Source organism: Eumetopias jubatus, unplaced genomic scaffold (assembly GCF_037043125.1).
Source record: "Eumetopias jubatus isolate StellerSeaLion01/CBP00866 unplaced genomic scaffold, mEumJub1_p1.0 scaffold_3, whole genome shotgun sequence".
Classification (NCBI taxonomy): Eukaryota; Metazoa; Chordata; class Mammalia; order Carnivora; family Otariidae; genus Eumetopias; species Eumetopias jubatus.
The window spans coordinates 78,203,147-78,227,030 of NW_028274809.1; the positions used below are offsets into that span (position 1 = coordinate 78,203,147).

Below are 23,884 nucleotides of genomic sequence, written 5' to 3' on the forward strand. Positions count from 1 at the left end.
AGAGGGTTGATTAAATACAATGTGACACTTGCATAGCATGGGACATAGCTATTCTAGGTGTACAGGCAAGAAGACTGGAGGGGCAGAGAAAATATTTGACCAGCTATTTAACCAGTTTGGAATAATGGAAATTGCAGCTGGAAAGGCTAGTTGGAGCCATATTCTGGAGAAAAAGGAGTATCTAAGGTATTTGGACTTTCCTCAGTTTTATTGGCCACCAGAGATTTTTTAATAGAGAAGGAACTTGATCAAAAGCGTTGCTTGAGGCAAGATTGACTTGAAAGTGGAGGGAGATTGGAGAGGGAAGAGCCCTGAGGTACAAAGACTTCGTAAGGCGACTGCTGTTAAGTGATTGTGTAGATAATGCCACTGGCTTCAGCTGGATTTCAGGGGCAAGCGGTTTAAGAGAGACGTAAAGCTTCCCTCATAGAACCTCAGGTCTTTGCGGGGCAAGACGTGTAACTTTCGGTGTAGTGAGTATGAAAGATGGGGGATGGGCACTAGGCATTCATTTAACATATTTACATTATGGCTCTGTCGAGGAAATGCAGGGAAAAACAGAAAACTGGCGAGGACGTTAAAGCAAGCAGGCAAGAGCGATCTGTCACAATCGCAGCCCGTACTACCTCGATCCCCGGGCTCAGTCCCGCAGCCTGTAGGTCGCCAGTTTATACAAACGAGAGAGCCAAGCAGGCGCCCTTCCCCAGGCTCCGCCCCTCCGGCCGCGCGCCTGCGCCCTCGCGTACCATCCGTCTCGCCTCTCTCCTCCCCCGCCCGCGTGGTCGCCACCACCGCAGCCGCCCGAGAGGAGCTGGGGGAGGACGGTGGCCCGCGAGGCTCGTCGCAGACAACGCGGCGGCGATGTCCGCGAGCCAGGCGAGTGCCGCGGCGGCAGCGGCGGGGCCTCGCACACGGCAGGGCGCCCTGGCCTTCGGCCTCCCTCCGGTTCCCAGGAAGCGAACTGGCGGCCAGCGCGGGAGCAGCAGCAGCAGAGGCGGAGGCTCCGGCGCGTCTCTCGCCTCCCCTTCAGCCTGAGCCGGGGGAGGCCAGGCGGTCCGGGTGGCTGGAGGGGGGTCCGCTGCCCAAGAATGGGAATTCTCTTCACCAGGATATGGAGACTATTCAATCACCAGGGTGAGGGGCGCGGGCCGAGGGCGTAGGGGTGGGGGAGACGGTCAGCCCTGGCTGGCTGGGTGTGTTGGGGGGTGGGGGGGTGGTCTCCGAATACTTCCGGATTGTGGGCGGTACGGTCGCGCGGCGTCTCCGCGCTGGGTCAGGGCTGCGTGGATGCGGGCCCGGGGTCCGTTCAGTTCCCACTCCCGAGTTCGGGAATGGTTTTTTTGTCTTAAGGGACCTTCTTGAAAAATCCATTCTGCAAATGCACCCATTGCTCGGATTTCGATCTGGAGTCGAAAAGGTTTCTTGCCCCACATCGGACGTCCCTGAGTGGCACGGCCTGGCCTATCCTGTAGCCCCTTTTCCTCCAGCAACTGGGTTTGTACACCGCGGAGAAATGCTGGCTCTTGGGTGAAGGTTATAGGTTATGACCCGAGCCGCAACACTGAGCGACGGAGGGTTGCAGAATGCGGAAAACATGAGGAATCGCTCTTGTTGAATACACCTCAGGTTTATGAGCCCTCCCTGCACCTCCATCCCCCACTTTGGGGAGATTAATGCATCCTGATTGGTGATAGACCGCTCTCCTTTTCCCATATTTATATTTGTGTGTAAGGTTAAGCGTAAGATCATATTTGTGTTGATTATTTAAGTAGAGGGTGTTTTGGGGGGCTGGATTAAAAATGTGTTTTATTGAAAGCATTTGAAAACTTGCCATATGAAACATTTGTTAATATAGGTAACTAATAAGTTACCTATATTACCATATAGGGATGCTTAAGTTCATCTGAATTCAAACACTGCCTGGAAATGCATATCAGGTTTATTAGAATTTGTTACAGATTTAACAGAAAGACTCCATAGTCATTGAGATACAATATAGTTAGTGGTGTTCATTTGTTTGTTTTTTAAGTCAAGTTGGGTGATTTATCATTTTTTGCTGTCAGTAACTTGGTTTGCTGTTCTCTCTTGGGTAAGCTGGTGGTGGTGTCACATCCCAAAGTTTTCCAATAAAGACTTAAACGAGTGGTGGTATCTATTATGTACAGCGTATCCCCACTTCCTCCTTCATGACCCAGCTGCTCCTGTAAGGTGATGGGAAGGGAGCAGAACTAAACTTGTGATGGCTTGTGTATCTAAAAAGAAAAGAAAAAAAAAGATGGTAGTGTAGATCACATGATGCTCTGTGGAAGAGTAGTATTTCAAATGATTTTTCTGATAACGGGGATTTTTCATAAAGTGCGGAAAACCAGTTCTAAACTGCACTGTCTCTGGCGAGCTTTTCTGTTGGAAGAGGAGAAGTGAGACTCAGTCATTCATATGGGTCTAGATGTTCTCAGTGTAGAATACCAGATATCTTAACTAAGTGACTGTGGAGCCTACAAATCTTGAAAAGGTAATCTCTAGGTCTCAAGAATGAAAACTTGCTGTAAAATTGGTGGTATTAGTAGTAGATAGGATCTATTCTAGTTTTAAGCTCCATAATTTTTGTATTATTTTTAGCGAAGCTAGTATTTCAACTCTGCTATGAGATTTATAGTGCTTGTTGATTGAGTTCTAGTCTTGCAAGAAAAATGAGGTATCTCCACTTTCTGTTTCAAGTCAATGATAAAATTATTAGTGTCTGTAACTTAAGAAGGAATTAAAGCTTTGCCAACAGCTCCTTGCAGGTAGTAAATAATGAGAGTGCTATTGCATCATTACTACTAAAAATTGCTAATAGGGTGCTCATGTTGCCTGTATTTTGTGGTTATTTTTGACTGGACACCTATTTCAGTGTTGGGAAATTAACAGAGGAACTAATGGAGTTAAGTTTTAGAAATTTGGATGTCAAAATATTGTGAAAATATGAATAAACTATTCTGCTAGATGGTGTGGTTGTCATCAGTAGGGTCACTTTTCAAAATATTCACTATTAAATCTAGTGTCAGATACTTGGTGGTCTTTTTGGTTCTTTTAAATTGGAAATACAAATAGATATTTTATATATGTCAGATATATCTTGGATGCTTTACTTTCCCTTCAAAAGATATATAACACAACCTATGTCCTTTTCATATAAACTCTTCGAAGGAAGAATTTAGGGGATTGCAGAATTGGCTATCCTGATGAAACTTCAACCATACCATATCTCTTTTTTCTGAAACACCTTTAGAATATAATTTCAGTTTAAGCATAGCTTGGTCGAGTGCAGTGCAAGCTAATTGCGTACTGCTCAAACTTGAAAAACCAGAGGTTGCCTTTAGGTGATACTTGAATTGAGTAGATTATAAACTTTGTTGTAGATGCTGTTGTAGACATTATTTAAAGAAAAAAAATGTTTAAACAGTTCCTAGTAGCTATTCTTGCCCTCTCAAAAGAGGAAAATGAGGTTCCAGTGGAGTGATTTTCCTAGGCCACGTGACTAGTAAATGCCAAATTAAAACACTGAAGAAATATGTTGCAGATATTGGTCTTACTAAAGAAGAGACTGGTTGGCCGTCTGGGTGGCTCAGTTGATTAAGCGTCCGATTCTTGATTTCAGCTTAGTTCATGATCTCAGGGTTGTGAGATGAAACGCAGTGTAGGGCTCTGTGCCAGCTCTGTGCTGGACGTGGAGCCTGCCTAAGAGTCTCTCTCCCTCTGCCTCCTCCCCCCCAAAAAAAATACATAAAATAAAGAAGAGATTGACATAATTTTTTTCTTTGATTTTACCCCCCCCCCGTGGTTTCTCAGTTACTAAACTGTAAGTCCTTATTACATTAGGACTTTGAAGAGTTGCCACTTGTGTCTTTTATTTTATTTATTTATTTTAAAGATTTTATTTATTTATTTGACAGAGCACAAGTAGGCAGAGCAGTAGGCAGAGGGAGAGGGAGCAGCAGGCTCCCCGCCAAGCAGGGAGCCCGATGTGGGACTCCATCCCAGGACCCTGAGATCACCCAAGCCGAAGGCAGATACTTAACCGACTGAGCCACCCAGGCGCCCCACCACTCATGTCTTTTAATATAGAAGGGCTTGTGATCAGCAGTTTATTAAATATTTTTGAGCACCTGTTCGTGCCAGGAATTGTAGGTGGTGAGGCTAAAGCATGGGACAAAACACACACATCCTCCCTGCCTTTATGGAGTGTTCATTCTGCTGTGGGGAGACAGAAAATAAGCTAACTCCATCTCTATAGAAAATAACAGCAGTTAACATTTGCTGACTTATGCAAGGTTAGGGTCTAAGTGTTTTACACAGTTTAGTTGACTTAGTCTTCACAACAACCCTATGAGGAAGATTTCTCCCCATTTTACAGGGACAAAGAAACATTAGGTAACTTGTTTAAGGCTCTGCAGTTAAAAGAGATAGACCTGGGATTTTAACCAAGATCGTCCAGTGCCATGGTTAGTGTTCTTTAAAAACAAACAAACAAAAACTATCTTTGTATAAGAAGGATTCACGTTAGCTCAACTTAGGTAACCTGTGAGTAAGTTGTGAAATTTCCTTATTGTTAAGCCTGTATTGTTCTTCTGATTGGTTCTTAGGAAAGGAGTAAGTTAAGAATGAATGTTTGAAACTGCCTGTGCTGCTGGAGCCTGGTGCTGGGAAAGCCACCTCTGCTGCTGTTTTGTTTTGTTTTGTTTTTAAGATTTTATTTATTTATTTGACAGAGAGAGACACAGCGAGAGCAGGAACACAAGCAGGGGAAGTGGGAGAGGGAGAAGCAGGCTTCCCGCTGAGCAGGGAGCCCGATGTGGGGCTCGATCCCAGGACCCTGGGACCATGATCTGAGCCGAAGGCAGACGCTTAACGACTGAGCCACCCCGGCGTCCCTGCTGCTGTTGTTTTTTATTGTATGGGAGTTCAGATATGTAGAAGAGTACATACTGAAGCTCAGTAGCCAAGGGTTGCACTATGACAATAAAATTTAGCTCCAAAATCATCCTTCTTGCAAGCTCTGTGGATATGCAACTGGATCCTTTAAATATTTTTCTGTTGCCAGCTGGCACAATATTCAGCTTTATCAGTAGACAGCATTGGAGGGACATTGCAGGAGGAAAGTTTCTCTTCCTGGGTACAGTGTGCTTTCAGCAGGTTCTGCCCTGCTTTAGGAGTGTGAACACCTTCTCTAGTGGCTGGCTCTTGCACTGCATAGTGGTTAGCAGCTGCCCGCAATTTCTAGCACCCACTTCAGTTGATTTCAGCGTGGAGGCCCTCTGGCAAAATACCTCTCAATGACGTTTTCCCCAGTACCCTAGAGGGAGAATTTGCAGCAAGATCCACTGGCCAAGTCCCCACAACTACTTGCGCCATTCAGTGAGCCACAACCAGGCCCCAACAAGGTGCACATCTCAGTCCCGGGAGGTGGGAAGAAGCTCTAGCTCAGCCCCTAATTGTAGTGGATTCTCCTTACATTTGTCAGTCCCATACTCTGTAGAGTTATTTTTTATTAGCCAATCCCTCATTACTTTGATCCTCTTTAATAGTTATTTTCTTTATACTTTGCAGATTCAGATTATTGTGTGGTTTCTCTTTCCTGATAGCATCTCTAATTTTGTCATGTCATTGCTTTTCATTCAGCAACCTCTTAGTGCGAAAGAGAAGTTGTTTTTTTCCTGAAACTTCACTACCATTGTTATAAATAGCACGTTAGTTTTCAAACTTTTTTGTTGGTGATACTTTTAGATTTTGAAAATTGAATTTTTAATACAAAGTGACTTGATCTTTATATCTTCCAGATCTGATTTATTTCTTCATACTCTATTAAGCACATGTTTTATTCCAAGCTCTGTGCTAGGGACTGGGAGAATGATAGAGAACATGACAAATGGGTTTTTTGCTCTATGTAAGATAAAATTAGGGTTTCATATAGTTTGGATATGAGGTGAGAATGAAGAATCAGGATGACTCCCAATTTATCTGCCTTAGTATTTGTGGTTTTTGACTTTGGTGTGATTCACAGAGATAAAAGTCCTCCAGGATGACAGTGACATCTTTTCTTTTAATTTACTGACTGGTAGTTGGAGGAACATATATATTGACTTTTAGAACCTGGCAATGAATGGAACTGGTAGGCTGCCTGGATGAGTCAAAAAGAAATGAAGTGGGGAAACAAGGAACATTTTCATGACAAAACAGTAAAGTATTGATTGGGAAACTGAAGCCTAAATGATAATTCAGAATTCTTTCCAAGCATTGTAACAGTGGGTAGTTGTTTGGGCTTCTCTGAATATAATTGTAAGAATGCTGTGGCATAGATATTCTAAAGGAAGAATCATACTAAACACTAAACCTATAATGAATGATATGCATCAAAGAATTGGAATAGCTAAAAGTTTTATTACATGTGCCCATAATAACATTATCTCTTAGTATGCATGTTATATTTTAGGTTTTGTGGAGTATTTGTTTTGAGGTGCCTTATAACAGTTTTTGGCTACAAATTTAGGTTTTGTATAGAATTCTGTTCCATCTTGGTAATGGGAGGAATAGGCTGGGATGGTGAAGGAGCCTAAGGATTTCCAAAGGAAGTTGATACAGTATTAGAAAGTCTGAAAAATCTAACCCTGTTTTTGGTAGTAAACTGGCTTTTTACCATGAGGTTGGCACCTTTATCTTTGAGCCTATTACACACCGTAACTGACTGAGCCACCCAGGCTCCCCTCTTTCTTTTTGGTTAAAAATACTTTAACCTCGTATGTTCAATTATATTAGTTTGCATTCCTTTGATGGACTTTAGAAACCTATTTATGTCTTAAGAGTTTGGTGAAATGTTTGCATATTTATGCATTTTTGGTGACAAAAGAATTTAATGAGTTTGTAAAATGAAATAGTAGGGGGAGGTTTCCAGTTTGGAAGATGGTATGACCTACTTTATTACTTCCCCTATCACCATCTTTGCTGCTCCTTTCTCCTGTTTTCCAGCATGCCAGACAATTCTCATCTTGTACTATCCACCATACCTTCTCTCCCCAGTGTGCTTTCTTTGTTTCTAGGACTACTGAAGAAAGACTTAGAACAGTTTAAATCTTCATCCCTCACAGGTTATGTTATCTAATTTCAGCTTATTGATTCTCTAGTTCATTCTACACAGTGGCTGTACAAACCCCATCCTATCCTCAGCAGGCAACTAACTTGTGTTATGAGAAGATAGAATCCTCTGGTATGAGCCTCTTCTGCCATGTGCTTTTTTTCTCAGGCTATGTCTGTTTGTTATTGCGTAGTGGTTGTGTTCACAGCCGTTTTATCTTGTTACCATATTCATCTTATGGTCAGTTATGATAAAGAATCTTTCTGGGGATGCCTGGGTGGCTCAGTCAGTTAAGTGTCTGCCTTCTGCTCAGGTCATGATCTCAGGGTCCTGGGATTGAGCCCTGCATGAGGCTCTGTGCTCAACGAGGAGTCTACTGCTCCCTCTCCCTCCCTCTGCCGCTTGCACATGCGCACTCTCTCTCTCCTTCTCTCTCAAATAAATAAATAAAATAAAATTTAAAAATCTTTCTGTAGTATTTTTTTGTCTAGTTAGTCCTTCCTTATACAAGTGGTAGAAAAGTACTATATTTGGAATCAGGAAATAAGTCCTTTGGGTATGGCTAAAATAAGGAGACTGCTTTAAAAAACAAAGCCAGGTAAGTTTTCACCTTAAGAACTATCATTTTAGAAGGCCAGAGAGTTTTCCACTCCTATGTCTGCTATTACTCAAAATACATATTGAAACTCCTTTTAGAATTTCCTTCGAGACAAATCTTTAAATCATTCTTATCATTTAGGGATCATACCGCATTTAACAGCAAAAAGATAGCACTCATTTTAGCTATTTTTTACTTCATTATGGCTGAGATAATATCAAGTGGCTCCCGTCTCCCTTTAAAATCAAAATCATCTTCAGCAGTTAAAGGGTTCTTCCACTATTGGGAATGCTCCAAAACAGTGTACCTCAGGTTCTGAAAGCAGTTACAAAAGAAGAGTAGCAAAATACTTTGAAAAATGGTAGCATGGTTAGAATAAAAGTTTAACCTCTTTAAGTGATTAAGGACTTTGTAAGAGACAATGCTTTTGTTTGTATTTGGGGTCTCTGTATGTGTTATTTGTATACACACCACACTTTTTTTTAGTCATTCTTTATTTATCATAGATTCTTCCCTATATGTGTATCATTTGTTTTTGCTCCTATTAATTTTGTACTGTTTTTAGAATGGTTTTTTTTTTTTTTTTTAAGATTTTACTCATTTGTTTGTCAGAGAGAGCACAAGTAGGGGGGGCAGCAGGCAGAGGGAGAAGCCGGGCTCGATCCCAGGACCCTGGGATCACGATCTGAGCTGAAGGCAGATGTTTAACTGACTGAGCCACCCTGGCGTCCCTAGAATGGTATTTCTCACATTGGTCAGAGTAATTGTATTTTCTTTCTGAGTGTTGGCAAGTCTGTCTAAATTTAGTCCTATAGCTAATACAATACAAAGGGGGTTACAAAATGGTATTCCTGAAACTAAAAATAGCTGACATTTTGAGAATGATATATTTTTTAAAGATTTATTTATTTGAGAGAGAGAGAGAGAGAGCACGAGAGAGAGAGAGAGAGAGAGAGCACGAGCACAGGGGAGGGGCAGAGGGAGAGAATCCCAAACAGACTCCCGCCGAGTGCCCCTGAGAATGATATTATCAAAAATTAGTATTCAAGTAGGAAGCAAAAAACTTTTATCCAAGTCAGAGATCAGGGTATAGTATGATGTGAATTCTGCCTAATTAAAATGTCTATAGGTGCTTGTATTAATAGAACTGAAGAAGAGATATGCCATCAAAAGAAGAATGCTTAACGTGGGGACATAGAAAAATAGAGTCAAAAGAGGCAAAACTGCCATGCCACTGGAAAACTTTGCAGGTGCGGGGCACCTGGGTGGCTCCATCTGTTAAGCATCCAGCTCTTGATTTCAGCACAGGTCATGATCTCAGGGTTGTGAGAACGTGAGATCGAGCTCTGCATTGGGCTTTGTGTTCAGCAGGGACTCTGCTTGAGGATTCTTTCTCTCCCTTTCCCTCTGCCCCCCCCCCCCCCCGTGCGCTTGCTCGCTCTGTCTAAAATAAATAAATCTTAAAAAAAAAAAGCAAAACCTTCCAGGTGAAAAGGTGCCTTGCTTAAAGAATTCAATAGTCTGGCCCTAATGCAGGTATGGCCCTAATGTGAAGATGGATTTACCCAGTCACTACAGCCTATAAAATAACTGCCTTTGATGGGATTCTGTGTTCTCCAAGTAAACCGATTTTAATTCAGCTACCCTGTTACTCTTCCTTAGACTACACTGTCAGGTAGTTGTGAACATTTGGGCTCATTGTATGTTACTCATTTTGGCATTCTTGTTTATATATTAGTCACTTCTGTGAATTGCCTTCTGTGAGTCCTGTCTACTCTGAGTAGCAGGATTGAGTTTGTGGACCTGGGAGATGACGGGCCATACACTAGGCAAATTCACCAGAGAAATGTCACCCAGTGAGGCCTTTTGGTGGTCATTCAACTGAACTTACCTTAGCATGCCCTCTATATGTTATTAGCCCTTTATTTAAAATAAGTATCATCTTTGTTTTTGATCATTTTCTCAGTTCCTTTACCCTAGTCATCCCTAAAGATTAAATAGAGTGGGCCCTGCATCTTTAAAATTATTTTTAAGAACCTATATGGGGGAAATGTGGTCATGTGTCTTTAGAACCCTAGTGGTTCTAAGCTGCTTGCCCTTTCTTCAAAGAGATGAGTGATTGGATAAAATGGGTTGTATTAAAATTTTCTATTTACTTGATCTTCCTATTTTTGTATAATAGGAGGTGTTCCCCTCCAAGGTAAATGACAACTATTTGGAAAACCTCTACCATCCTATTGAAAAGGCATTTCTTAAAAGATATCCTTAACTGTGACGTGTTATAATCCTCAATTTATTTATTTATATTTATAATCCACATTTATTATTTATAGGGTAAGTATGAATTAATTCAACATTTATTGAGTACCTTGTGCCAGGAAAAGTTGTAGTTACTGGGATTATGAAGATGATTAGCATGGGATCTATATGCTGGAAGGGTGCCTCATTAAGCTTTGAAAATTAGTGTATGTGTAAATAATTATGTTAAGTGCTATGTGAGAGGTATTGTGGAAAAGCATGAGAAAGTGATTTTGGGGGGCAAACTAAATTTAAAAGATTAGTAGAAATTCCCTAAGTGGAGAATTGGAGAAGATACTTCCAGCTCAAGGAAAAACTGAGTAGAGGTAGAACAGTGTTTGCTGTGAAGATATGTGGCTTATGTGGGGAGAATGGCTTGAAATTCAGCTTAGACACGTGCTGGTAGTGGTGAGAGATAAAGCTGAAGCCTGGTCAGTTATGGCTGTCTTTATTTACTAGGCTGAAAACCTGTGTCTTGTCTTCCTGTCAAAATGGAGAACTGTCATTTATTTATTTATTTATTTATTTATTTATTTATTTATTTATTTTTTAGAAGAAGAGAGGGCATGCCCAAGTTTGGGGGGGTGGGTGGCAGAGGGAGAGAGAGAATCTTAAGCATGAAGCAGGCTCCACATGGGGCTCAGTCTCACGACCCTGAGATTCAGGACCTGAGCTGAAATCAAGATTCAGGCACGTCAGCTGACTGAGCCACCCAGGCGTCCCTGCAGAGCCATCATTTAACTAAGAGTGGTGTTAACCAGCTTTGTAGTGTAGAACAATTACTGCAGAAACAGTGGAAAGGTGGATTGGAGGCAGTCCACCTAGGGAAGGTTTTACAGTTAAGAAATGAGAAGGACAACAACTAGGACAGTCAGAAGAAAGCAGGTTCAGGATATATTTTTGAGGGGGAATACATGGAACTTGGTGACAAATTAGATGTTGGGGTTGAGGGAAAAACTGAATAAACTCCAGGGGCATCTGAATTTGTGGTAATGTCATTAAGCAAATTAGGTATGATAGATTTAGAAAAAGATTTGAATGTTGGGTTTTGGATATGTTGAGTGGCACTGTGTGTCCACTAGATAGGTTGGGGTTTAGGAGAGATTCGGGAACTTGGATTAGGAACTCTCACTCTTGGTGGTTGGCACTGCTCATGTGCTATCTGAATCTTTATACAACCCTGAAAGATAGGTATTGTTGTCCCTCCCTGTTTTATAGTGAGGAAACTTAGGGTTTAGAGAAATAAGTCATCTGCCCAAGGTCACATAATATAGATATTTTTCCATAGTGCTTGTGTTATCTACTGCTGTGTAACAAACCACTCCTAAATGTTGTGACTTAAAGCAATAATTTTTAATTATTCCTCATGGTTCTGTGATTTGACTGAGCTCAGCTAGGACGTTCTAGCTTGGGATTCTCATTTGGTTGCAATTGGCAGCTGGAACTAGAGTCACCTGTAGCTTGACCTGGCTGCATATCCAAGATGGCTTCTTTATTTGTGTGTCTGGCATCTCAGCTGGGATGGCTGGAAAAGCTAGGGGCAACCATGGGGTGATCTCTCCCTACAACGTCAGACCACACAATTAGTCTAGGCTTTCTCACTCATCTATATAGTGGTTTTGGGATAGTAGGACTTGTTACATGGTGTCTGGTTTACTCCAGGGAGAGTTGTCCAAAAGAGCCAGGCAGCAGCTGCAAGGTTTGTAATGATCTAGGCTTGCAGCATCACTTCAGTTATATTCTGTTGGTTAAAAGTGAGTCATAGGTAGGGGGGTGGGGGGTTGGGTTAGCCTGGTGATGGGTGTTAAAGAGGGCACGTACTGAATGGAGCACTGAGTGTTAATACGCAAACAATGAATCATGGAACATTACATCAAAAACTAATGATGTAATATATGGTGATTAACGTAACATAATAAAAAAAAGAACAATTAATATATCCACAAAAAAAAAAAAGTGAGTCATAGGACCCCTAAGGTTCACAGGGGGTCAGGAGCAAGGGAAGACTATAGGGGGACATGAGTATCCAGAGGCCATCTTTGGAAATGAGCTTCTTCCACACACTGCTATCTTTGGAATAGTTTTTGGATAGCATAGAAATAGATGGGTCCTAAGAATGCCTTGATAAAATGTGAAGAGAATGCAAGAAGACAGCTCTGGGAAACATATTTTTGAAGGAAGACCCAAGGAAGAGGAGTCAGTGGGGAAAAAAATACTAAGAGATGGAGGAAGAGAACTTAGAGAAAGTGGTGCCATAGAGGCCAAGGTGGGGGGGGGGGGTCACTGCCACCATAACCATACATTCTTAGATTTGGTTGTTATGTTAGAACAGCTGTATTAAATGTACTCAGATAGTTTTGATCACCTATGATGGGACCTGGCCTTCTGCTACCAGATTTAAAGGCTGACCTTTTTCTCCTCATTTATTCCACTTTACCCAGTTGATGCCTAAATTTCACAGTTAGAACTTAAATGGCCCAGTCTAGTGTGAAACATTTATACTTTAAGTCATTTTTAAATTGTGGTTACATTTGGGATACTTTAGTGAGAGTAGACTTCCATAGACTAGAAAGAATATAGTGTTTCTGACTTCCTAAAAAGGTGAGAGTTCTCTGTGTAGAATGAGAGGGTGGGAAGGTGAAATTAATGGCACACTTCTGCTGGTCTTGCTAGGATATTCTTTTGAGTTCCAAAAAAGTAAAAAGTGCCATACACTGAACTATAACATAGCTGGAAAGAATGGATAAAATAGGAAATTTAAAAATTTTTGTTTTTAATTAAATGGCTGGTGTTTTCTTTATTTCAGAGCACAAAGTTATCATTGTTGGGCTGGATAATGCAGGGAAAACTACCATCCTTTACCAATTGTAAGTATTAACTACTTTAAATTTTTTTTTTAATTGTTCACAGTTATTTTTTCTGCCTGGGTGATACTTGATTAACAAAAGTAATAAAAAAATTGTATGGAACCTAAATTATTCTGTAAGAAGACAGGTTGACTATAAACCAGGAGCCAGATTTAAGCAACTCTTTCAAGAGAACTAGGAATTTATATGACATAGAGCATGCTCACTTTTTTTTGCTTGTAGAAAGTAGAGAAATACTGTTTATTTGGTTCTGGGAATGAATCTAGAGTATTTAAGATAGTTCACTACCTAGTCCCAGCTCTCTTTAAACCCTTAACTCTTATATGAGCTAGCAGAAAGGGCCATTTGGGTATGAATGTAAAAACTCATGCTGATTTATCCCTTAATTGAAAAATGCTCAATCTTGCTTCCTTGCTAATTGTAATATATTTGAACTTTTTTCCCCCCAGTTCTATGAATGAAGTTGTACATACATCACCTACAATAGGAAGTAATGTAGAAGAAATTGTGATTAATAATACACGTTTTCTAATGTGGGATATTGGTGGCCAAGAATCTCTTCGTTCTTCTTGGAACACTTACTATACTAACACAGAGGTAATGTTTCTTAATATACTAAAACTTCTGTGAACAGAGTGCTTGGGAAACATCTTCTAGATGTGAACTCTTATAGTTAATCTTTTTGAAATAGTCCAGTAAGTTAATAAAAGTAGAATTTAAACATAGTGGAATCTTTGATTCCCTGTTTCGGTGTCATTGTGTAACTACTGTCATTGAACCTCTCTCGGGAGAATTGGAATGAGGGAGTAATTGATTAGTCTGATTATGTATTGATCCCACAACTTGTCTTAAGTAGTTGTTTTTATAGTTAGTTCCATCTCATAGTTTGTCATTTCATTTCTCTCTTACTATTTATTTTTGTAGGCATAGAGAGAATCCTAGTTAAATGAGAGGGTCCTGGAGGATTGAATCCTGGCCATACTTTTACTATGTATGTTCTTTAATGCAGCACAATTGCACATAAAAGAATTCTTTTTCTTTTTGGTTATAAAGCAATTTAGACAAAATCGTATGTTTTTATTTACATGTTATTTCCCAAGAGGAAACTTCAGACCTATGACCTTTGAGAGCTTCATTGTACTGATTTTATAAATTGAAAGGCTGTGACAATCATTTTTGTAGTGCTGATTATAAGGTAATAAAACTCCAAATGTATATAAAGATGAATATTATGTTATTAAGACACTATTAAGTGTCTCTAATGAGTTGATCCCTTAAAACTTCACTAAGCATTTGATCATGTTTTTTGGAAAAGGGAAGGTGTATATGGCTAGTACTTCTATGTATAATGCTGCAGGTGTCAAACTTATGACAACATCTTAAAAATTAACAGATTTTTTAAAATGCCTTGGAATAGAACTGGTCTTATAGTAATAAAAACACTTATCAGTAAGTATCAAGTGAGAGTAGAGGTAAAGTAGCAGTTCTCAGCCATCTGCTGTATGGTTAATGAAATCTGAAAAATAGAAAAGACCCTGAAAATTACCAGTGGTTTATCTGGAAATGAAAAACTAGTTCTAAAAAATAAATAGTGCATGTTAATTATAAGCAGTCAAAGTTAGCCTGATGGCATTACCTGTGCCATCATAAAGTGACTATTTCTGCTCCTGTTTCCCTAGTGGTTTTTGGTGCTCGTAGAGGTGAGGAAGAGGTGCAGTGGAGCTCAGTACTGCACGGCTCCTTGACGAGTCTCATTGCATCTTTTGACGCTAGTCTCATCATCAGTTCAGGAAAGAGTTGTGCTTGCAGACAGCAGGTACCATTTACATAAAGAAGAGAGCATGGTTTTAGATATGGATTTATTTTTTCAATTTGTTGATTTTTAAAAATTGATTTAACTGTCACATTACTCCCATTATCATGCCCTTTTAGAGTTTTAAATTGATAGTAGTAAATAATATCTGTAGAAATATCTAAAATTTAGGATCATAATGTATTTTTTTGATATTGACTTGGGTGCACATAGATGGGTATAGTCTCATTACCATTCAAGATATTAATTTAGAGAACAAACATGTTACATATTGGTTAGAATATTAATATCCTAATAGAGTGTTAGCATTGTATTCTCTTTTCTTATTTTCTCTTAAAAATTAGCAAACAATATTTGAATTAGAAATGGACCAAACCTTTAGGCTTCACAATGTTTAGTAGGTATCTTTGGTTTTCCAATAATGCCATATCATAAGGTTCTAATTTCTTGATATTTGTGGTCTATAAATCAAGTAAGTACTCTATAAATTTTATAAATAACAAATTGTATAATCACTAATTTTTTTGTAATTATTTTAGTTTGTAATAGTTGTTGTGGACAGTACAGACAGAGAAAGGATTTCTGTAACTAGAGAAGAACTCTATAAAATGTTAGCCCATGAGGTAAGTAAGATTCCGGCTTACGTGTGTGCATGTATGTGTGCGTGTGTGTTGGGGGGAGCTTCCTTCCTTCCTTCCTTCCTTCCTTCCTTCCTTCCTTCCTTCCTTCCTTCCTTCCCGTCCCGTCCCGTCCCGTCCCTCCCCTCCCCGTCCCTTCCTCCTCTCTTTCTCCTTTTCTCACTTGTTTATTTAAATGACCTCTACACCCAATGTGGAGCTTGAACTCACAACCCCAAGATCAAAAGTTGCATGCTCTTCTGACTGAGCCAGCCAGGTGCCCCTGTGTGTGGTATTTCTGTCACATTTGTTCTTTCTACTTTTACATGACAGTACTAGTCCAGTTTTTATTTATTTATTAAATAAACTTTTAATTTTGAAACAGTTTTTTTTAAGTAAGCTCTACACGCAACATGGGGCTTAAATTCATGACCCCAAGATTAACAGTCACATGTTCTACCAACTGAGCCAGTCAGGTGCCTCTACTTCAAATTTTTTAAAAGGTTATTTTATCTGCTAGCCATTCCTGCTTTATAATTTTGACATTTGCCAAATTGGAAGTGTATCTGGAAGTAGTAGAAAGATTGTGGAATCAGTTTGTAGAATTTTATTTCTTTTATCCTAGATTACTTTGGCCTAAGTTTTCCTGGGTGAAAAGACCTAAATTGGATTACATTTTGCATTTTGTATAGATTAATTATACAGAAGGTTATCATTGGAAATGAATACTTTTGGAAAGATTTTATTTATTTATTTGTCAGAGAGAGCACGAGAGAGTGGGCAAAAGCAGGGGGAGCAGTGGGCAGAGGGAGAGGGAGGCTTCCTGCAGAGCCAGGGGAGCGGGAGTGAGAGAAGCAGGCTTCCCGCAGAGCAGGGAGCCCAATGTGGGACTAGATCCCAGGACCGTGGGATCATGACCTGAGCCGAAGGCAGACGCTTAACGACTGAGCCCCCCAGGCGTCCAAGGAATATATATAGATATCTATATATCTGTATCTATATATTTTTTTTTTTAAGATTTTTTTATTTGAGAGAGAGAGAGAGCATGCGTGCACACATGTTAGGAGGAGGGGCAAAGGGTGGGGAAGAGGGAGAAGCAGACTCCCTGATGAGCAGGGACCCCAACATGGGGCTTGATCCCAGGATCCCGAGATCATGACCTGAGCAGAAGGCAGACACCTAACCAACTGAGCCACCCAGGCACCCTGGAAACGAGATTTTAAAGTCTCATGGGCACTTAGCAAGTCTTGATTGTATAACTCAGTTATCAGACTAATATTTAAATGTTGTTGCTCTTAGGGGTTTCTCTGATATTGTTCCTTTGACTAAACAAAACTATCTGACTAGCCACATTTTCTTAGTCTTTGAGAAGTATTACTGGTAGCATAATTTAAAAATTAAATAAATAATATAGTCAGTACTAATAATAGTAACTATAAAACCATATAATAATGTAGTAGCAATTGATTTTTTTGTATGCCTTTCATTGTAGATGTTACTTTCTCAACTCATTTATAGGTGGAAATAGAAAATTAATATTTAGATATATATATTTAATTTTTAATTTTAATGGAATTTTAACAAAGCTTAAGAAAATTGGGATTTCTTTTTGGGATGCCTGGGTGGCACATTTGGTTAAGCATCTGACTCAATTTCTGCTCAGGCTGTGATCTCTGGGTTGTGAGATCGAGCCCCGCGTTGGGCTCTGTACTTGGTGTGGAGTCTGCTTGGGATTCCCTATCCCACTGCCCCTCCCCTCCTCAAATAAATAAATAAATCTAAAAAAAAAAAACTGGATGTCTTTGTAATGACGTTTCATATTAATTTTTTTTAATAGAGGGAAAGAGAGTGTGTGCAAGTAGTGGGGAGGGGCAGAGGGAGAGGGAGAAAGAGAATCCCAAGCAGGCTCCAACTGTCAACATGGAGCCTGATGCGGAGCTTGATCTGACTCTGAGATCATGACCTGAGTCAAAATCAAGAGTAGATCGCTTAACCAACTGAGCAACCCAGGCGCCTCAGAAGTCCTTGTTTTCTGTGTGGTGATCATGCCCACCATGATGCAGTGTCCCATTTTGGATGGATTCTGGCAGCTGTATTAAACCCCTTGGATTTTTTTTTTTTTTTAAATACATGTTGCTAATCGTGCATTTGAAAGATTCAATTCTAGTTTGGGAAATAAATAATAAGCTATAGAATAGGTAGAAAGCTAAGGATTTTCTTTTATTTTTTATTTTCCCTTTGATTTTTACACCAAGGGGTTATTGTTGTTTACACCAAAGGGTTATTGTTGTTTTATGAAGACTTAGGAAAAAGAAAAATAAGACACATATGTATTTGTCTTTTGGCTGTTTTTCACTATCTTAACAGGTAGCCTCCTTCTTTGATTCTTATTCTCATTTGTCAGTATGTAGCAGGATCAAAGAGCCCAATAGTAAGACTCAAAGTCATTGAATTTTACTAGCTGGGGGTATTAACTGGAGCTGGTCACTTAACTTCATCTGTTAATGGATGTTACCCATTTTTTATGGATGGGTACACTGAGGCCCAGAAAATTAGTGACTTGACCAAATTTTTAAGAGCCAGGATTTGAATTTAGGCATTCTCATCATTCAGGCCCTTTGTTAAGAAATAAGGTCTCATTGGAAAGTAAGAGACTGAATGGGGAGATTGCCAGAAAAGAAAGGAATTATGGATGAAGTTGGGAGCTAGATTAAGCCATTTAATAGGGTCAGGAAGAGCCAAATAGGTAGTTTTGGAAGGGGCAAATGGATCAAAGAATGAGAATATGAGTGAAAAACAAATTTGACATGGGTTTAGTCAGGTGTACCAAATTTTGACAGGGTTTAGTAACCAACAAAATCTTATTATCATCACTAATAATGATGCTTTACATGTATTACTAGATACAAAACTATAAAACGATTTTAAATATTTCTGAAAGCTTCATCTTTTTTTTTTAAGATTTTATTTCTTTATTTGAGAGAGTGAGCGCGTGAGCACAAGCATGGCATGAGGAGGGGCAGAAGGAGAAGCAGACCCCACACTGAACAGGGAGCCCATGTTGGGCTCCATCCCAGGACCCTGAGATCATGACCTGAGTTGAATGCAGACGCTTAACCCACGGAACCACCCAGGCGCCCCCGAAAGCCTCATCTTAAATGAAGTGCAAAACGTTGAAGCTCATGAATTTTAAAATAGTTCCAAACACAAAAGGATAGATGAAAGTTTATTCAGAGTGACTCAACTTCTAGGAATTATCTTCACAAAGGAAGCTTTGAGAAACAAATTGACAACTGCATATGGCATATGGAAGATGCTAAGTAAATATGTCTTGCATGTGCTGCTGTTCATCTTGACTAAATGAAAAAATATTTTTAGACTCTTAACGACAATCTGTAAGGTAGCAGAAAGTTTTTTCAAAGTTCAAAATGGCTGATGTATAAAAATTACCACTGTTCACCTTCTACTTTGACCTCTTATTAAGTCAAGTTGATGAGCAGCCTTAATCCAATATATCTCTTTTCTGTTGTTAAACATAATGCATAACTGGTCCTGAGGTTATTTAATAAAAAGTAAAAGAAGATTTTCTTCTCTTTCTAAATACTCAAAAATAGGGAAAATAGTTATTATTTGTTTTTCTAAAACAAGAAGCCCAAATTTAAAAATTTGAGCCAGTAAAATCTAGAAACATTAGATTCAATATGTGTTTTGAGACCAACAATAAATAGCTTTATTTTTTATGTTTTCCAATTTTCAGTCTAGGGGCTTCTCCAGATTTCATCACCAGGAGTGATGAGTATAGATTACATGCAAATAAAATAGCATAAATTATGTGTTCTAACTTGTACCAGGTATTTCTAATGTCAGAAATGTGCTCTTTGAACATGCCAGCATTAGCAGTCCTGACCTATATAAGATTTCAGCATACTCTAGCAAGAGATAGGGAAACCTGGAAGATAGGAAGATAGGAATTCCATTCCATGGAAAGTCCACCTACTCAGGGATTCAGCCACATATCATATGTGTTCTGTTTTCCATTTAGGGTAGGAGAAAAAGTATTTGATCCTTGATAATGAATATAGTTAGATGTACTGGTTATAGTCCATCTCTTCAACTTTTTGCCTTTTATATAGACAGGTAAACTGAACATAGGTAAAATAAATTGAATGTGAAATCTTAAAACTTAACATTCTAGAGTATCCCTTTCTGACCATGCTTTTCAGGTACCTCTGTCATTAACTGTGGTAGCATAGCTGCCATCCTGCAGAGGGCGCTGTAACTAAAAGTCTATCTTGACTGTTACATAAAACATTTTGCATAACTCCTTTTAACCAAATAAGAAATTTATTACTTATATTTTTTATTGACACCAGAATAAAAATCAAAGAGATTATTGAAACTCTGTTCTCACAGAGTAAAATAATGTGGAGCAATGTCAGTTTGTGTATACTAAAGACTTTCTTTTTTCAAACACATATACACATGATTGAAATGAAAATATCCTATAAAAATACCTAAGAAGAATGATATCATTCAACACAGTTCAGAAAATTTGCAAGCACAGCACTAAAACCTTAGTTTTCTCAGTATCTCTTTATATATGTGTGTGTATATATACACACACACATATGCAGAATTTTAATCTACCAGTTGAGTGCATCCATCATGGATTCTTAATTCAGGATCCCTGAATGGACTTTAGGGTATCTTTTAACACCCTAACATCATATGTAAATCTTTTTTTGCATATATACATATGTACATTTTTATGAGGAAAAGGTCCATAACTTTCAATAGATTATCAAGGAAGTCTCTGGCTTTAAAAATGGGGAAGGGTAGGATAGAGCAAAAGGAGATAACCATTTGCCTGCTTTGTGAGTAAAACATGAAACCAGTCACTTTGGGGTAGGCAGAAAGGCAAAGATGACCCTCATTTTCAGGGCAATTAGTGAACTAACATTTACTGGACTGTTACCCAAAGCCAGGTACTGAACTGGGATATTTTTCATGTAGTAGTTCATTCATTCAAACTATATCCCCAGGAGGGAGGTGGTAGTCTCAGGATTTTAAAATGAGGGGCAGCAGCTATAGCGGGAAGATCTCAGTTCAAACCTTGTTTTGAACAAATTCAGAAAATTAAAGAATTTGCCTCAGAGGCAAAGCTAGAAGTGATAGAACTTACTGTCTAATTGAGAAATACAATAAACTTAATGCTAACGAAAATGGTCCTATTGAATATTCAGATCTAAGAAATCTTCATGAACAAAGACTTAGGTCTCAGAAGAAGAGGATTGGTTTAGGATAGCACCTTCCAACTGAGAATTAAACTCTAAGGCCCTAAGCCATAGATTGTATCTGATGAATTAGTTTGTTTCCTATGCACCTGGAAGGTACTAGCTTTAGGTATGGGTACCTAAAGAATAGATTGGGATAGAATTTTGAAAATCTCTTGCCATGCTAAAGAGTAGCTCTTAGCCATGGAAACCTAGTGTTGGGTTAGGGGGAGGGGTAAATATGTATTTGAAGATATGACTACTAACTATAGCACTTAGGATCATAAAAAAATGTTATTTAGGGCTATAAGAAATATGTAAATCCATACAAATATAGAAGTGTTTATTTAAAATATGTTTAGTTTTAAGTTTACTGTCCATCAGCGTAAGAGCTGTGAGATGCTTTTATGTCAAGTGGTTGAGGAATTCTAGGTTAAAAGATCAAAAGTATTTGGTTAATTGAGTTGGAAAATGTCTGAATAAAATGCACTGGCCTTTACAGTTTTGTTTGCTTCTGTAGGACCTACGGAAAGCTGGATTGCTGATTTTTGCTAATAAACAAGATGTTAAAGAATGCATGACTGTAGCAGAAATCTCCCAGTTTTTGAAACTAACTTCTATTAAAGATCACCAGTGGCATATCCAGGCATGCTGCGCTCTTACTGGCGAGGGGTAAGAGGTCTTCCTTTCGGAAAATACGTCTTTATTTTAGAAACATGTTTTCTTAAAATCAATAAATATTTAAGGCTACCACGTATAAAACAATGTAAGGGAGAGATGTGAGACATAGTCCTTATCTGTAATTAGAGAGTTTTTAGCTTGGTTCTGTAAAGAATAAAACCTAAAACATGCGTGTAATACGTGTAAACGTACTGAACTAATCCATATGAACAAATAGATGATAGAATTGCTGTAGGAATTCAGAGAAATGGGAGTGTCACGGAGAGCTGGACAAGTCAGGAAACAGTTCTTGCACTGGTGGTGGGTCTTAACACTGTAATGTCCTGTGCCTTGAGTGCTTTCCATACAGTGTATCATTTAGTTGTGATAACAATCCTGTGGACTTTTTGGTTTTAATTTACATTTTATCCATGAAGAAGCTGAACTAGGAAAGGATTCAAGTGTGAGACTAATTTGGGGATACTCATTTTGCCTCCAGTGTTGTCAAGAGGGGGTTGTTGCACTTTAAAAAAGGGGTGGGAAATTGGAGAGAGTTTGACTCGAAGGTTCCTGGTTTGGAAAAGAAAGGTAGATGCCTGCAGTAGAATTTTGCCCTAGTCTAATGCCCAGAGATGAAAGGTTTTCAAGAAAGAAGTGGTTGCCAGCATTGTCAAATATAAGGTCAAGGATGAGGAAGAGGGAGAGAGTGCTATTAGGAGAGATGGAATAAAGGAGGTTAGAAATAGGTTTAAAAGCTGAAAGAGATGAGCAAGTTAAGGTTTTCGTTGTAGTTTTTCCAAAATATGGTGGATCTGTGTATTTAAAAGGATTGAAAAATAATTAAATTGGATGTGAAGATTCTAATTAGAGGTATTAAATTTGAGGTATACGATAGGGTAGAAGCCCAGGGCAGAGATAGATAGCTTTAGTAACTCATTGTATTAGTTCACCTTCACCATGGTCTTAAGGAGAATTTCTCCCACTTCAGCTACCTCATCTGTTTCTGCCCCAAGCTTCTGGTCTTGCCTAATATCAGAAGAACCTCAACCCCAAATTTAAGACCTCTATTTAGAATCCCTCATGTATGTATTTAAAAGCAGAGAAAAAAGAAGTAAATTGGAGATGAAGCTGAATCTTAGTGAAATAGAGGGCCCTATTACCTGATTACAGACAATTGATAGAACATAATTAGAACCTCAAAAAAGCAAATATGTTTATAGTTTGAAAAAAAAAGTCACAGATAATACCCATTGTCCACATACTCATGTAGGTAAAAATATCTTATCCATTACATATTTCTTTGTCAAATAGTTGAATACTTGTTGATATAGGTATATCTTTATATGTTATATTTGTCTACCAAAGGTCTTTAAGCAAAAGCACTGATTTTAATACTAAATTTGACAACAAAGATCATGGAGGATTTGCAGAAGATTTGACTTAAATACTTGGAGTAATTGTGTGGAAATATATCATTAGGATAGATAGGAACCCTGGCAGTTTCATTTTTAAAAGAGGAAATCAATGGATGATGTTATATCTTTCTAATTTTTGGTTTATGTGGGCTTTCCTCTGCAGTAGTTATCAAGTGGAAATGTTTGGTTTTGGAGAAATGTTTCCCTTCTGCGGTCCAGCCACCTTGATCTAAGCTCCAGGTTTTAGTATTGGTTGGTTGGCATTTGACTCCCACCTCTGCCATTTTCTAGCGTCTTTTAAGCCTGGGTTCCCTCTTGTAGTATGGGAAGGGTTCTGGTCCTTTAATCTGTAAAGATTAAGATAATGGGTATTAAGTGCTTAGCACAGTTTCTAGTTTGCAGTTAGGTAACTACTGTTCATTTAACAGTTTGGACTTAATTTATTTGCCTTTTATTTTTATTGTTTTGTACCATTCCCTCTCAGTAGTTTAAAAGTAAGGAATCTACTAACAGTAGGGAAAGTACGAGCCAACACCAAGATAACCATTTATTTACCTCATTGTGTTTTCTTCTTTTACATTATTAGGTTCATACTTCTGCAAAAATCTCACTTCTGGTGATTTTTAATTAAATATAGTAGCATATTTTATCATATCTATAAAAGCTCCTCATAGATAATAGTTAATATTTCATAATAGTCTTTCATTTTGTTATAATATGTACAACCATTTTCCTCTCGCTAAACATTTAGTTTTATTATCATCTCTTTCTATGTTTTGTGCTGTTCTCAATTACACATTGTTCACTAGTAACTGGTATTAGTGATTAAGAGATTTTATTCCCTTCAAATTTTTACAATATATAGATGTAACATACATGTGTATACTTTGTTTTACTACCTCAACTATATATTTAGTTTAATATCCTGCCACTTTTATTTCATTTATATCATGAGCATTTTATACTGTAAAATTGTCTTTGAAAGGAAGTTTTTACTATTTCATGATATCAGTGTTCTATATTTAAATTTTTTCTCTTTCCAGGTATTTAAATTTTACCTATTAAAAATGCTTTGATGAACAGTCTTATATATCAACCTGTCCTTGTCTCTTACTGTTTTTTTAGAATGTATTTCTAGAAGTAGAAAAAAGGTATTGATATTTTAAATATTTTTGATACATATTGCCAAATTACTTTCCGTGGATATTCATTATATAATTATTGAGCTCCTT

The 23,884-nt window shown here is 38.5% G+C and overlaps 1 protein-coding gene across 2 annotated transcripts in view; it reads left to right on the forward strand.

Moving 5' to 3' along the window:
- The first annotated feature begins 787 nt into the window (after positions 1-787).
- Positions 788-23,884, forward strand: part of ARL5A (ARF like GTPase 5A) — a 34,477-nt gene continuing 11,380 nt past the window's right edge. For both annotated transcript variants that reach the window (XR_003610785.2, XM_028113044.2), the window contains exons 1-5: positions 788-1,134; positions 12,814-12,874; positions 13,324-13,471; positions 15,227-15,310; positions 21,098-21,249. Coding sequence is in view for 1 of the 2 variants with exons in the window: in XM_028113044.2 (XP_027968845.1) it covers positions 1,089-1,134; positions 12,814-12,874; positions 13,324-13,471; positions 15,227-15,310; positions 21,098-21,249 (491 nt within the window). In the remaining variant the exon portion in view is untranslated. The remainder of the gene's footprint in view (positions 1,135-12,813; positions 12,875-13,323; positions 13,472-15,226; positions 15,311-21,097; positions 21,250-23,884) is intronic.